A 14,143-nucleotide genomic window follows, 5' to 3' on the forward strand; every position below is an offset into this window, starting at 1 on the left:
CTAAAAAGATAGGAGGGGTAGATGGACACTTCATGTTTCAACTCAGTCATGCATGCTTGCTGCTTTTATTCTTCCTTTCATTAACTCTCTCAAGATTTGGCACAACAAGAGCATTATATAAGACTAAATAATTCTTACATAAATCTGAGTGAATGCCTTTCATGAAGTTCTGGTGTTTATCACAGCTATAAGTAAAAATGAATCACTTCCTTTTTAAACGGGAGCTTTAAACCTTGTGTTTTGTGTAGTTAATTGCCACAAGCCAAAATAACCTTTTGAGCTCTATGAATTTTCACAGCTGCAGACTAGAGGAAAAAACCCCACACTGTTAAATAGAAACTTAAGAATTTCCAAAATAAATGATTGCCCACTCCAACTGCCTCTTTTAGCACAAAGCCCAGCTCATTTTTGCCAGAATGTTAAGTGTTCCTAGCACATGTCTGTACAGTCAAGAACCTGAGTATCATCTAAAGGATAGAATGAGAAAGAATAAAGCAAGGACAGTATGAATTTGCCACTTTAAGAAAAGCATGGAGAACAATCAACAAGTCAAGAAGCATAAGTAATTAAGCTTTTGCTAGAGGCTAACAGATGGAGTAGGTTCAGGGCTCAGCAGCTCAGTAACAGAATCATGGAAGACTCTCGACATGTTCCTATATATAGGGCAACACAGGCATGTACCATACTGTCCTGGTTTTGGCTGGGATGGAGTTGATTTTCTTCCTATTAACTGGTATAGTGCTGTGTTTTGGATGTAGTGTGAGAATAATGTTGATGACACGCTGATGTTTTGGTTGTTGCTAGGTATTGTTTACGCTAGTCAAGGACTTTTCATCTTCCCATGCCCTGCCAGATGTGCAGGGGGCTGGGAGGGAGTGTGGCCAGGGCGGCTGGCCCAGCTGGCCAATAGGCTATTCCATACCATATGACGTCATGCTCAGCATATAAGGCTGGGTGAAGAAGAAGGAGGGGGGGGCGTTTGGAGTGATGGCGTGTGTCTTCCCAAGTAACCGTTACGCGTGATGGAGCCCTGCTTTCCTGGCGATGGCTGAACACCTGCCTGCCGATGGGAAGTGGTGAATGAATTCCTTGTTTTGCTTTGCTTGCGTGCGCGGCTTTTGCTTTCCCTATTAAACTGTCTTTATCTCAACCCACGAGTTTTTCTCACTCTTACCCTTCCGATTCTCTCCCCGTCCCGCTGGGGGTGGGGGGAGTGAGTGAGCGGCTGCGTGGTATTTGGCTGCTGCCAGGTTAAACCACGACACTTGTGCATGCTTTTAAGCTAAGAGAATAAATCATCTTGCCTTGTAATATAGATAGTATGTGGAATAGGAATCAGCAAATCAGGAACCTAGGAGGAAAACTAGGAGAAAAGATAATTTCCAGTTTCCTTGATGAAAATAAGTGAGAACCAGTACTGGGAAAGGTCAGAGGCTGCAGAAACAGTATTGTGACTGCAGTCATAAAACCCAGTTATGCTGGAGGAGAAATTCTTTGGCCTGTCATCCTCCTCCACTATGGGATGGTTATCTCCTGGTACAAGAGTGAGTTCCTTGCTTCAGTGAAAGACAAGCAAGAGCAGGAGTGAAGGGCCTGGCCTTCGAAGAGGAAGTTTGTGCAGGGAAGTAGTGGGCTGGCAGTAGGAAGACATGGAAAGAAAAGGGAGGCTGAAGGTCAGAAACCCACTGGCTATCATGTTAAGGAGGAAGAGGAAGGAAATACTGAGAGAGAAGCAGAGAGAAATATTTGGTAAATACCAAATGAAGCAAACAATCTCTCCATTGAGTGGTAAAAAGAACCTAAGGCTGGGGAGAAGGATGAGGTTAAAATATTCTGCTAAAACAGCACAATAAATCATCAACAAAGAAACTGAAATCCTTTGTTGGCAAACATAGGAATGGGAACTATGTGATATAGTCAGTATATTAGAAGACCAGTGGATGGCAGCATATTTTTACTACCAAAATACTGGGTTCTCATGCCACATGTTTTGGTTGTAGCTCATCTGCTGGCTAATACATCACATGTCCCAAGAACAAATCCATGTTTGATAAATTAGCACAAGCTGCTAAGATTTGTGCTTTTTGTGTAGAGTTCATATTTCTCTAAGACAGTGGTGACCACTATTGTAGCTGTCCCACACTGAGTCACCCGGGAGATGAGCAGCATGTTTTACAAGGATAGGCGTGAAAGACATAGAGTAAGAGTGAGAGAGAGAACAACGAGGATCACATCATGTGACCTACCTGTATGCACCTTCTAAGAGTTTATAAGAATATTTCAGGAGTAAAAACTCAGAAGGCTACATCTGAAGAATCACCTTAATGAATTACTTCTGATAATTTAGTGTGGTCTCAGTCCCAAGTTTATTGTTCTGCTAGGAAGCTGATGATTTTCTCCTCAAGTTGGGAATAAAATCTGTAAGTTGTAGAGAAATTTCTTGAGATATAAAATCATGTATTAAGGGAAAAACTGAGTACCGTTTTAGGCCATAGCATAACACCCATCCAATCAAAAACTGGTGTACATGAAGTACTTAAGGGAAGACTTATTTGCTAATTAGACTTCAGAAAAAAAACCACACATTGTTCTTGCTTACCATATTTATTCACTCTAAGTGGAAAAAACCTGACAAGTCATAATGGATTTGACTCATTACCATACATACTGTCTATATTCCCTGTTTACATAAATTTCAACTGAGAAAGAAAAATATACATTTTAAAAGAACAGTTTATAAATTCATTTGATAAACAGACTTCCAATAAATTTGTGAAAGTTAGAAGGAAAGGTTTTTCCAGACTTATATTCTCATGTTTTCTGAAGTAAAACACTTAACGTAAAGCACACGTGACATCTGACTTCCATACACCTCAGAGGTTTTCTATGTAGTCTTCACTAAAGTGTACTCACTAAATGTTTCACAGTACCAGAGCATGAGTTCCTCCATCAGCTTCAAAACCTGTGAACTAGATACTTACTGTAAACAATGCTTCTATAAAAAGGACAGTTCAAATACAAAAAAGAAGAGGGCATTAGCAGTCAAGTTTCTTTGGGAGATAGTACATTGCATTTGGTTTTGACTTTCTTACAAACAGCAGCAGATAAAAAGCATGGTAATCATTTCAATTATTTGAAGCTCTTCAGTTTTAAGAGCATTTGTAAAAATAGGTCCAATTATAACAAACTAATATTTGCATAATTAACTTTGAAACAAAGCATTTTGTTAGTGGTAAATGCATTAGGAGCTGAAATATATTAAGACAAGCTAGTCGGTTTGTCAACTTGTCAGATATGTGTGCTCAAGCTTCTCCTTTAATTACAAGATGTTTAGTACAGCACAACAGATATTTTAAAATTAATATAGAAGCTGGAATATTTTTTCAATTGTAGCACACTACATCTGAGAAGATTACCATGACAAAACATGAAAAGGAAAGAGGACTGAAAGCAATGATTTATAGACGTTCTAATTTTTCACTTAGAAATTCTTCCACACTATCTGTATTCCACTTGAGGATGCTCAGTTCTTCTGCAATGTTCCCACTGTCGTCCAGCAGCTTTAGTACAGGGTCAGAACCACGCACATACTGCAGAAATAAAAAAAGTCAGTTACCTTGGGCTGGGAAATGCATTCTCTGTAGTAACACTCCTCCCACCCCCTAACTGATACAAATCAGTTAAAAAGATGTCAAAGCAAGAATAGTAAAAAGTCCAAAGAGTTACACCATGAAGTATGAATACTTAAGAACAGAGCACTAAATTAAATCAGACTATTCTGGGCAAACTTTGGCAATACAATTTGTGCTAAGAAATCAACCTAAGCTTTGGCTTTTTAAAGCTTAGAATTCTTAAAAAACAAACAGACAAGCTTGGTTGTTTCTGACAACGCTCAATGCTATAAATATTCCAGTGCCACATTTTTTGTTCTGATTTTATCAATTGCATTACTAGAGTGTTTAACAACAATGTATTCTACTTTTCTTGAAAAAAACAGAACTATAAAAATCAAATTAAGCTTATGAGATCGGTCTTTCAGCTTGTTCTCTCCTACACTGCTACCTTCTCCAGTATTTTTTCACCTACTGTCCAGATTCAAAGGAGAAGTAGATGTTCAAAGCTAGAGTTTGTGTGCATGTGTGTATGCAAAGGAAGAACTGGTAAGAGGGGAGACACCACACTGAAGCTTTAAAGACAGAGAGATGCTGTAGGTTGCACACTTCACCAGCAGCAGTTGGCCAGTGTTTGCAGCTCTGGATTAGATGCTTTCTTGCCTAGTCCTAAGGAATGAGAGTGGGAGAAAAGAAGGAAGCATAATGGACAAAGAGGCCTCATTTCACAGGAAATTACAACATACTAATTTAAGAGCAGTAAATGTTTATCTTAAGATCCAGAACGGAGTTACTTGCCTTAAGTAAAACAGGTAGGAAACAGCTTCAGTTCAGGCTTTGACTTGCATTTAATATCAAAGAGAGGAAAGTGGAGGAACAAGTCAACTGGTGAGATATGTATGTGTGTGTGAGAAACATCTACTACTTCTTCTCCTTGGCCCACTACACAAGCTAATGCATATGCAGGGGAGCAGTGCCATAAGCCTAGCTTTGAAAGATGGTATTCTACTTCAATTGTTTTAAATTACCGAAGTTTTTTGAATCAACCAGCTGAATGATATTTCACATATAATCAATAGCCTTTTTTACCATTTTAGAAATTTCCAGTCGCTTTAACAGCTCGAAGTTCTACTATCAATTGCTAATGTAATCACATTCATTCCTGCTGTGTTGTATCTGTGCCTGCTAGGCTTTGCTGGCAACATAATACTTTAACGCTTCTCAAGACTCACTAAGTCACAAAATATGTAATGCAAATAAAAGCTTTTAACAGTATTAAAAGACTCTAACCATTTAAGTTTATGGCAAAATTTCCCCAGGAGTATTTTACTTTACCCTACTGAGCTAACCTAGTTGGTTTTACTTAATGAAGCTAGTGGCATCTCTAATCCATTTTCCAAAAGTCTTGTAAAATAAATACTAGATCCATTTGTACTAAATTTTTTCTGGTAGTGCTCTGTACCAATTGTAGTCTAGACTGCTTTGATGTTCAATACAGCCACAAAGTTTAAAATAAAAATGAAACAGTCAGACATGCAGAAGGAGAGAAAGGTTGTGAAAGAAATTGGAGGACACAAGTCACATGAATGCATGAGACAGAAAGAGGAAATCTGTTTTAGATGAAATCTGCTGCTGAGAAGACAAATCACTTATTGCAGCCATGCATAGCTACGAAGTGATTCCAGATGGTGCCATTTGGCGAATAGAGATGGGAGCACAAGATGTGAGAATCAAGATGTGTATCTGTGAAGTACGCTGGAAGTTCACACAGGATTTTAAGAGGAAGGTGAAGTCTTACACTAGATCTTGAAACCAAAGAATTGTTTGAGCTTAAGGCAGTGCAGCTTATGCAGCTTTGCATATATGCAAGTCATAAGAAACACCATTCAGTATATGCATTTCTATAAAGCTGGATGTTTGAAGACTATAAAGAAAAACAGAATCATAGAACACAGCAAGGAAATTCTGAGAGGGAGGAGAAAAATCTAAGAATCACTAAATGTTTGGAAATGGCAGCTCCATCAGAAAATGAGGGGAGAACAGAACAGGAGAAAAGGAAACTATGGCAGAATAAGCTTGAGTAAATCCAAGATATCCACAGAGTAAGGACAGAATGCAAGCATTCCTCATATTCTTTTGCCATCTGCTATTATGGGTTCCAGTATATTTTTTCTTGGATTAAAAACAACCAACCAACCACCCCAAAAACCCAAAACCCCAACAACAAAGAATTCATACCAAACAGTTACTGAGCAATAACCCAATTAATATTAGCAGCAGGAACTTGTAAAGATTTATACTGGCAATGCAAATATAGGTCCTCTGGTAAACGATTACTTGATCAGCAAATAACAATTTGGAACAATCCACAGAAGGACTGTCTCTACTAAGCTTAATTCTTCCTAACATCCCAGATAAAAAAGTTAGGTTACTACTCACCTTGATTTGCAGTCCCCTGAAGAGTTTTGGCTTATCGCTCCTGACAAAAGCTATGGTTTGGAGAAAAGAAAGATAATCAAACTCTTCCCCACTTGCATAAAGTAAATTTACATTCAAGCTAGTATTCCCTGAATTATTTCTTTTGGAATGATGCTTTAGAAGGTATTTTAATGTTAAAATTCTTAATATCCTCACAAAATTAATAAAACTAAACCTATTATGCCTGAATACTAATATTTGCTAGTATTCCAAACAAGCTTCATATCTGCTTGGATTTTCCTCAAACACTATGCAACTGTCTAAATCAGTTTATCTGCATGTACAACTGACAGTCTTCAGCAGACTGGCCCATATGCTGCTGCGATACGCAAACGTGAGGTAAAGCATTAGAGCGATCAAAATCTGGCTGAAGATAAGCTTTGTGAGGGAGGCTAAATACGACACACATTCCATCAACACACTCCACACAAGCTGCAGTGGTGCGGGTGAAAGGGCAGAGAGGAAACTGTGGGTAGAGATGTTATTCTTGCAAACAAGATGGACAATTTTGTCTTGCAGAGGTATCTGAGGTTACATGTCAAAAACCAGCAAGAAAACAAGAACAGAAAACAAGAGAAGCTGGTATCTCCTCTTCTCTTGACACTCCTAAAGGCAATCAGCTTTAAGATGGACTCTATAGCCTGTCATGTCACATGGAGAGAAGTTCAGGTCTGAGGTAGGCAGTACAGATCGACTCTTACAAAGGTACTAGCTGCATGTTAAAGCTGCTTTTTCAAGGTTAGATAACAATGAATCTCTCACAAATTGCAGTGCATCCTGCTGGTGCATGGAGATGACTGCAACCTCAGGACTAATGTTTCATACTGCCTCACAAAGTGTAGTGCTTTCCTCAGTAATTGTAAAGATGTCCCCTGGCATCTTTATACCTATCTTTATATTACTATAAGACAGTTACCTTAACACTTTCTCAATATGTATATACAGAGTGGCATTTATGTTCTTCCCTCTTCCACTGTGCTCCCAGTACAGATCAAAATCATACACTCTGCCTGCTGCACCTACCACTACACAGTATAAACAAGTTGAAAAAATACCAATGGCCCAATATGCTGCCAGATATACTAGACCCCTGAAGAAGAAAATAAGGCTTGTTTTCGTTCTTTCTGTAGAACTATACACTAATGTCATATTTAAGCTGTACTTGTATAACAATTTCAAATAGCACTAAATAACCAGTACTTGCTCACATACTGCCGTTCCATTCTGATTTAAACTCACAAAGACATAATTTTCAACTTCAGTGTTTCCCATGTCCTTGTGACCTGATAGTTGTCTTGGCTGTCATCAACAGTAACATGCAAAAAAGTGGCAAAGATATTTCTTATTCTTTGTTAAGTCCACAACAAGTTGAACTATTTCATGGGGAATTTTTCCACATTTTTTTCAATTTAAATCTAAAGCTGAAATCAGTCTAAGGCTTTATATGAAAAGGAAGTTGTAAGAAGCAATCAGTACAGAGGGTAACTAATTGCAAAACGTAAAGACAGACTGTAAGAGCACAGTAAAATGGATAAAGTGTCAGAAGCAAATCTGAACTGTGGAACTCCATTGTATTAAAGAATGGCCTTTGGGGGTTAACTCAGGTTACAGCACCTTAAGCTTTAACAGGTGTGAGGATTTGTTACTTGAGCAATAGATGAAAGCTCATTTAGACTTGAGTGGCTGTTCTCTGGCTGCACTATTGGACTGAACAAGCTCGCATAAAATGGGAACAGAATTAGGGGGAAGAAGAAAGTATTCTATAGGCAGTATTACATTATATCACTTTAAAAGTAGCTGTTACACACTTGTATCAATGTCAAATGTCTAAATCTTCTGAAAACTGAAGCACTATGGAACATTTTTCCTGAAATTTCAGACAGCTGGAACAAAATTGGTTTCTGTTAATGGCATATTTATTTCTAATGCTGATCATAGTGACTTTCTGCATTAGTCACTTGAATTTGCAATGCAACAAAGAAAAACACTCACTGTACAAATAATTTGTACGTTCTCAATTTTGGAAGCTGAATTGAGAAACTAATATACTGACATGCATTAAAAATACAGATTATCCCATCAAACACTTTTTTTTTTCCTTTCCACAAAATCATGCCCTAAATTGAATAAACAGCCTTTGAATGGAATTGATAGCGTTAGGATTGTTGCTTGATTGTTGCTTCCTATGATCCTATGTTTGAAGGCTACTTGCACATCTTTACACCACTATTTAATAGTTTGATGTTGAGTACTAAAATCTTAGCTATCTCCCCATTTTCCTCTCCCTGTAGCAGCTTTAGAAATTACACACTGCAGGGAAACAAGCATTTACATAATCCAACCATGGGCAAGCGAGGAAGGCATTTTCCACTTTGACTTTCACAAGATGAACTCTGAGCTTGGTGCCATGACACTATGTTCCAGTGAATTAAACACCAGACTAGAAGTCAGAGCTGTTCCACTGCCAGCTTTGCAACTGTCCTTTCACATAATGTTAGGAAAATCACTTCACCTTACGCTCTTATAAAACATTTGCAATACCAAAGCATATGCCTTCTGTTTGAAGGCAACCCTGAGGTGAGCCTACAGAGCAGACTTGATTGCCATGCAATCAACCACAAGTAAAAGGTCAGAGAAAAGGATCAGGTGTGTATGGGCATTTTAAAGCCTACCCAGCATCAAACTGTTTTGCAAAGAAAGGCAATACTAAACAGTGCTTTTAAAGACCTAATAGCAGCCTCTGCCTATGAATACAGGAGAATGGAGAAACTCACTGCTATCGTTATACTGTCACTTTGTTTTGATGTAACACACCTCTTTGTTTTGATAAAGTCTGTGAAAACTAGTCTGTTGGAATTAAAGCCTAGAGTCCTAAGTGAAGATTACTAAGGAATCTAAGAATCACTCATGCCCAAATGGCAAGTTGTCCTGGTTTCGGCTGGGATAGGGTTAAATTTCTTCCTAGTGCTGTGTTTTGGATTTAGTACGAGGAGAATGTTGATAACACACTGATGTTTTCAGTTGTTGCTAAGTGCCCTCCTAGTCCAAGGACAGCTCCCGTGCCTACTGACTGAGCTAGGTACACAAGATGGGAGGGAACATAATCAGGACAGCCAGCCCAGCTGGCTAATGGGGTATTCCATACCATGTGACGTCATGCTCAGTATATGAAGGGTAGGCGTGATCCAGGAAGTACCGATCGCTACTTGGTTATCGGTCAGCGCGGGTGGTGAGCAATTGCATTGTGCATCACTAATTTTGTATATTTTATCATTATCATTATTATTTTCCTTTTTTTCCCCTGTTCTATTAAACTGTCTTTATCTCAACCCACGAGTTTTTTCTCACTCTTACCCTTCCGATTCTCTCCCCGTCCCGCTGGGGGTGGGGGGAGTGAGTGAGCGGCTGCGTGGTATTTGGCTGCCTGCCAGGTTAAACCTCGACAGTCCTTTTTTGGCGCCCAACGTGGGGCTCGAAGGGTTGAGATAACGACACATCTGACCCGAACGGGTTAAAACAAATTTGTTGTAAGCATTCATTATATCAATTTAGTACTCGATGTTCACAATGTTGATTTATTTGCTCTCAGAGTTTTTGGATCTGTTCTTGCAGTTGTGGTATGTAGCACCTTACTGGCTGTCTATACTGCTGATTATCAGTTTGTATGTGGGGTTGGTCATCTCTGGGAAATGGATTAAGGTCATTGCTTTGCTATACTGTGTGACCTGGCTTTATGTTATGATAAAATTATTGGTCACGAGCCTGTACTCAGCACTGCCATCATTCCTGTTCTTCAGGAGCTATCTTTTGGAAACTATTAATAATTACACTTTTTACGTCTTCACCTCAGAGGATGAATTTAGGGGGGAGACAGGATGGGACACTTTCTCCCACTTGTTCACCTTCCCCTCCATATCTTCAGAAACTCCTTTTTCTTCTATCCTCTTCATGAAGACGTCTACAATATTCCCTGAGAATTTTGAATATCCTTGGGATGTTCAAACGAGCATGTTCATATTGCTATGTCTCCTGAATGTGGTTCAGGCCTTGTTTAGAGTTAAACAACTATTCAGGAAAAACCTGTCTCACGACGGTCCAGTTTCCAGTGAACAGTTCCCCAGACAGAGTAGAAGGGCTGATCTTACTTTGGACTGTAATTGCAATGAAGGAATTCTTGACTCACGTTTGCAAGAAGTGAGAGATGGATACTATGACCAGAACTAGAGGGGCCCTGCCTCCAGCCAGGTGGAGGAAAGGGACAACCGGGTTTACTGGACTGTGTGGATTCGATGGCCTGGCACATCAGACCCACAGGAGTATAAGGCTCTCGTAGACACTGGTGCACAGTGTACCCTGATGCCATCAAGCTATAAAGGGGCAGAACCCATTTGTATTTCTGGAGTGACAGGGGGATCCCAAGAGTTAACTGTATTGGAGGCCGAAGTGAGCCTGACCGGGAATGAGTGGCAGAAGCACCCCATTGTGACTGGCCCAGAGGCTCCGTGCATCCTTGGCATAGACTACCTCAGGAGAGGGTATTTTAAGGACCCAAAAAGGTACCGGTGGGCTTTTGGTATAGCTGCCCTGGAGACGGAGGAAATTAAACAGCTGTCCACCTTGCCCGGTCTCTCACAGGATCCTTCTGTTGTGGGGTTGCTGAGGGTTGAAGAACAACAGGTACCAATCGCTACCACAACAGTGCACCGGCGGCAATACCGCACCAACCGAGACTCTCTGATCCCCATCCATGAGCTGATTCGTCGACTGGAGAGCCAAGGAGTGATCAGCAAGACTCGCTCACCCTTCAACAGTCCCATATGGCCAGTGCGAAAGTCTAATGGAGAGTGGAGACTAACAGTAGACTACCGTGGCCTGAACGAAGTCACGCCGCCACTGAGTGCTGCCGTGCCGGACATGCTAGAACTTCAATACGAACTGGAGTCAAAGGCAGCCAAGTGGTACGCCACAATTGACATTGCTAATGCCTTCTTCTCCATCCCTTTGGCGGCAGAGTGCAGGCCACAGTTTGCTTTCACTTGGAGGGGCGTCCAGTACACCTGGAACCGACTGCCCCAGGGGTGGAAACACAGCCCTACCATTTGCCATGGACTGATCCACACCGCACTGGAACAGGGTGAGGCTCCAGAACACCTGCAGTACATTGACGACATCATCGTATGGGGCAACACAGCAGAAGAAGTTTTTGAGAAAGGGAAGAAAATAATTCAAATCCTTCTGAAATCTGGTTTTGCCATAAAACAAAGTAAGGTCAAGGGACCTGCACAGGAGATCCAGTTTTTAGGAATAAAATGGCAAGATGGACGTCGTCAGATCCCAACAGATGTGATCAATAAAATAACAGCCATGTCTCCACCAACTAACAAAAAGGAAACGCAAGCTTTCTTAGGCGTTGTGGGTTTTTGGAGAATGCATATTCCAAATTACAGTCAGATCGTAAGCCCTCTCTATCAAGTGACCAGGAAGAAGAACGACTTCAAATGGGGCCCTGAGCAACGACAAGCCTTTGAACAAATTAAACAGGAGATAGTTCATGCAGTAGCCCTTGGGCCAGTCCGGGCAGGACAAGATGTAAAGAATGTGCTCTACACCGCAGCCGGGGAGAATGGTCCTACCTGGAGCCTCTGGCAGAAAGCACCAGGGGAGACTCGAGGTCGACCCTTAGGGTTCTGGAGTCGGGGATACAGAGGATCCGAGGCCCGCTACACTCCAACTGAGAAGGAGATATTGGCAGCATATGAAGGGGTTCAAGCTGCTTCGGAAGTGGTTGGCACTGAAGCACAGCTCCTCCTGGCACCCCGACTGCCGGTGCTGGGCTGGATGTTCAAAGGGAGCGTCCCCTCTACACATCATGCAACCGATGCTACGTGGAGTAAGTGGGTCGCACTGATCACACAACGGGCCCGAATAGGAAACCCCAGTCGCCCAGGAATCTTGGAGGTGATCACGAACTGGCCAGAAGGCAAAGATTTTGACATATCCCCAGAGGAGGAGGTGACACGTGCTGAAGAAGCCCCACTGTATAATAAACTACCAGAAAACGAGAAGCAATATGCCCTGTTCACTGATGGGTCCTGTCGCCTTGTGGGAAAACATCGGAGATGGAAAGCTGCTGTATGGAGTCCCATACGCCAAGTTGCAGAAACTGCTGAAGGAGAAGGTGAATCGAGCCAGTTTGCAGAGGTGAAAGCCATCCAGCTGGCCTTGGACATTGCTGAACGAGAAAAATGGCCAGTACTCTATCTCTATACTGACTCATGGATGGTGGCAAATGCCCTGTGGGGGTGGTTGCAGCAATGGAAGCAGAACAACTGGCAGCGCAGAGGTAAACCCATCTGGGCTGCCGCGTTGTGGCAAGATATTGCTGCCCGGGTAGAGAACCTGACTGTAAAAGTACGTCACGTAGATGCTCACGTACCCAAGAGTCGGGCTACTGAGGAACATCAAAATAACGAGCAGGTGGACCAGGCTGCAAAGATTGAAGTGGCTCAGGTGGATTTGGACTGGCAACATAAGGGTGAACTATTTATAGCTCGGTGGGCCCATGACGCATCAGGCCATCAAGGAAGAGATGCAACATATAGATGGGCTCGTGATCGAGGGGTGGACTTGACCATGGACGCTATTGCACAGGTTATCCACGAATGTGAAACGTGCGCTGCAATCAAACAAGCCAAGCGAGTAAAGCCTCTTTGGTATGGGGGACGATGGTTGAAATATAAATATGGGGAGGCCTGGCAGATTGATTATATCACGCTCCCACAAACCCGACACGGTAAGCGCTATGTGCTCACCATGGTGGAAGCAACCACCGGATGGCTGGAAACATATCCTGTGCCCCATGCCACTGCCCGGAACACCATCCTGGGCCTTGAAAAGCAAGTCCTGTGGCGACATGGCACCCCAGAAAGAATTGAGTCAGACAACGGGACTCACTTCCGAAACGCCCTCATAGACACCTGGGCCAAAGAGCATGGCATTGAGTGGGTCTATCACATCCCCTACCATGCACCAGCCTCCGGGAAAATCGAACGATACAATGGACTGCTAAAAACTACGCTGAGAGCAATGGGTGGTGGGACATTCAAACATTGGGACACACATTTAGCAAAGGCCACCTGGTTAGTCAATACCAGGGGATCTGCCAATCGAGCTGGCCCTGCCCAATCAAGACTCTTACGTACTGTAGATGGAGATAAAGTCCCCGTCGTGCATATGAGAAATATGCTGGGGAAGACAGTCTGGGTTACTCCTGCCTCTGGCAAGGGAAAACCCATCCGTGGGATTGCTTTTGCTCAAGGACCTGGGTACACTTGGTGGGTGATGCGAAAGGATGGGGAGGTCCGGTGTGTACCTCAAGGGGATTTGATTTTGGGTGAAAATAGCCAGTGAACTGAATTTTGATGTCAACTGTTACATGATATTGTATGTCATTATTTCTATGATATAGCAGTGGTATAGCAGTGAAAATCACCCAGATTAGTGAAGAATGAACTAACTCCGATGAAACTGAGCGAAGTGCAACGATGATAGAACTGGACGAGCGCAGCAGTACCGAAATGAGAACTGGCTTCAGGATGCAACGGCCCAACACCGCACACCATCTCTTCGGCCCTGAAAGACTGTTATAACAGATGGAGCCCAAAGTCATGGACTAAATGAACTCAGTGGACATTTTAGAGGGATAGTCCATAGACCGAGGGAATGATATCTGTGCGTGCATATATATATATGTGTGTATATATAAAGAAAGATAGTGGTGGTTAATTGAAATGTATTAAAAAAGATGTGAGACCTAAGCACGACGTAAATGGTATGGAATAAGGGGTGGATACTGTCCTGGTTTCGGCTGGGATAGGGTTAAATTTCTTCCTAGTGCTGTGTTTTGGATTTAGTACGAGGAGAATGTTGATAACACACTGATGTTTTCAGTTGTTGCTAAGTGCCCTCCTAGTCCAAGGACAGCTCCCGTGCCTACTGACTGAGCTAGGTACACAAGATGGGAGGGAACATAATCAGGACAGCCAGCCCAGCTG

At 42.0% G+C, this 14,143-nt stretch overlaps 1 protein-coding gene across 1 annotated transcript in view; it reads right to left on the reverse strand.

Annotated features, from left to right (window-relative positions):
• Positions 1-2,585: 2,585 nt before the first annotated feature.
• Positions 2,586-14,143, reverse strand: part of SELENOF (selenoprotein F) — a 33,874-nt gene continuing 22,316 nt past the window's right edge. The window contains exons 4-5 of the mRNA XM_075156210.1: positions 6,051-6,100; positions 2,586-3,590 (exon numbers count right to left, since the gene is read on the reverse strand). Coding sequence (XP_075012311.1) covers positions 3,459-3,590; positions 6,051-6,100 — 182 coding nt within the window. The 3' untranslated portion in view covers positions 2,586-3,458. The remainder of the gene's footprint in view (positions 3,591-6,050; positions 6,101-14,143) is intronic.

The sequence above is a fragment of the Calonectris borealis genome, chromosome 8, assembly GCF_964195595.1.
Source record: "Calonectris borealis chromosome 8, bCalBor7.hap1.2, whole genome shotgun sequence".
Taxonomy (NCBI): Eukaryota; Metazoa; Chordata; class Aves; order Procellariiformes; family Procellariidae; genus Calonectris; species Calonectris borealis.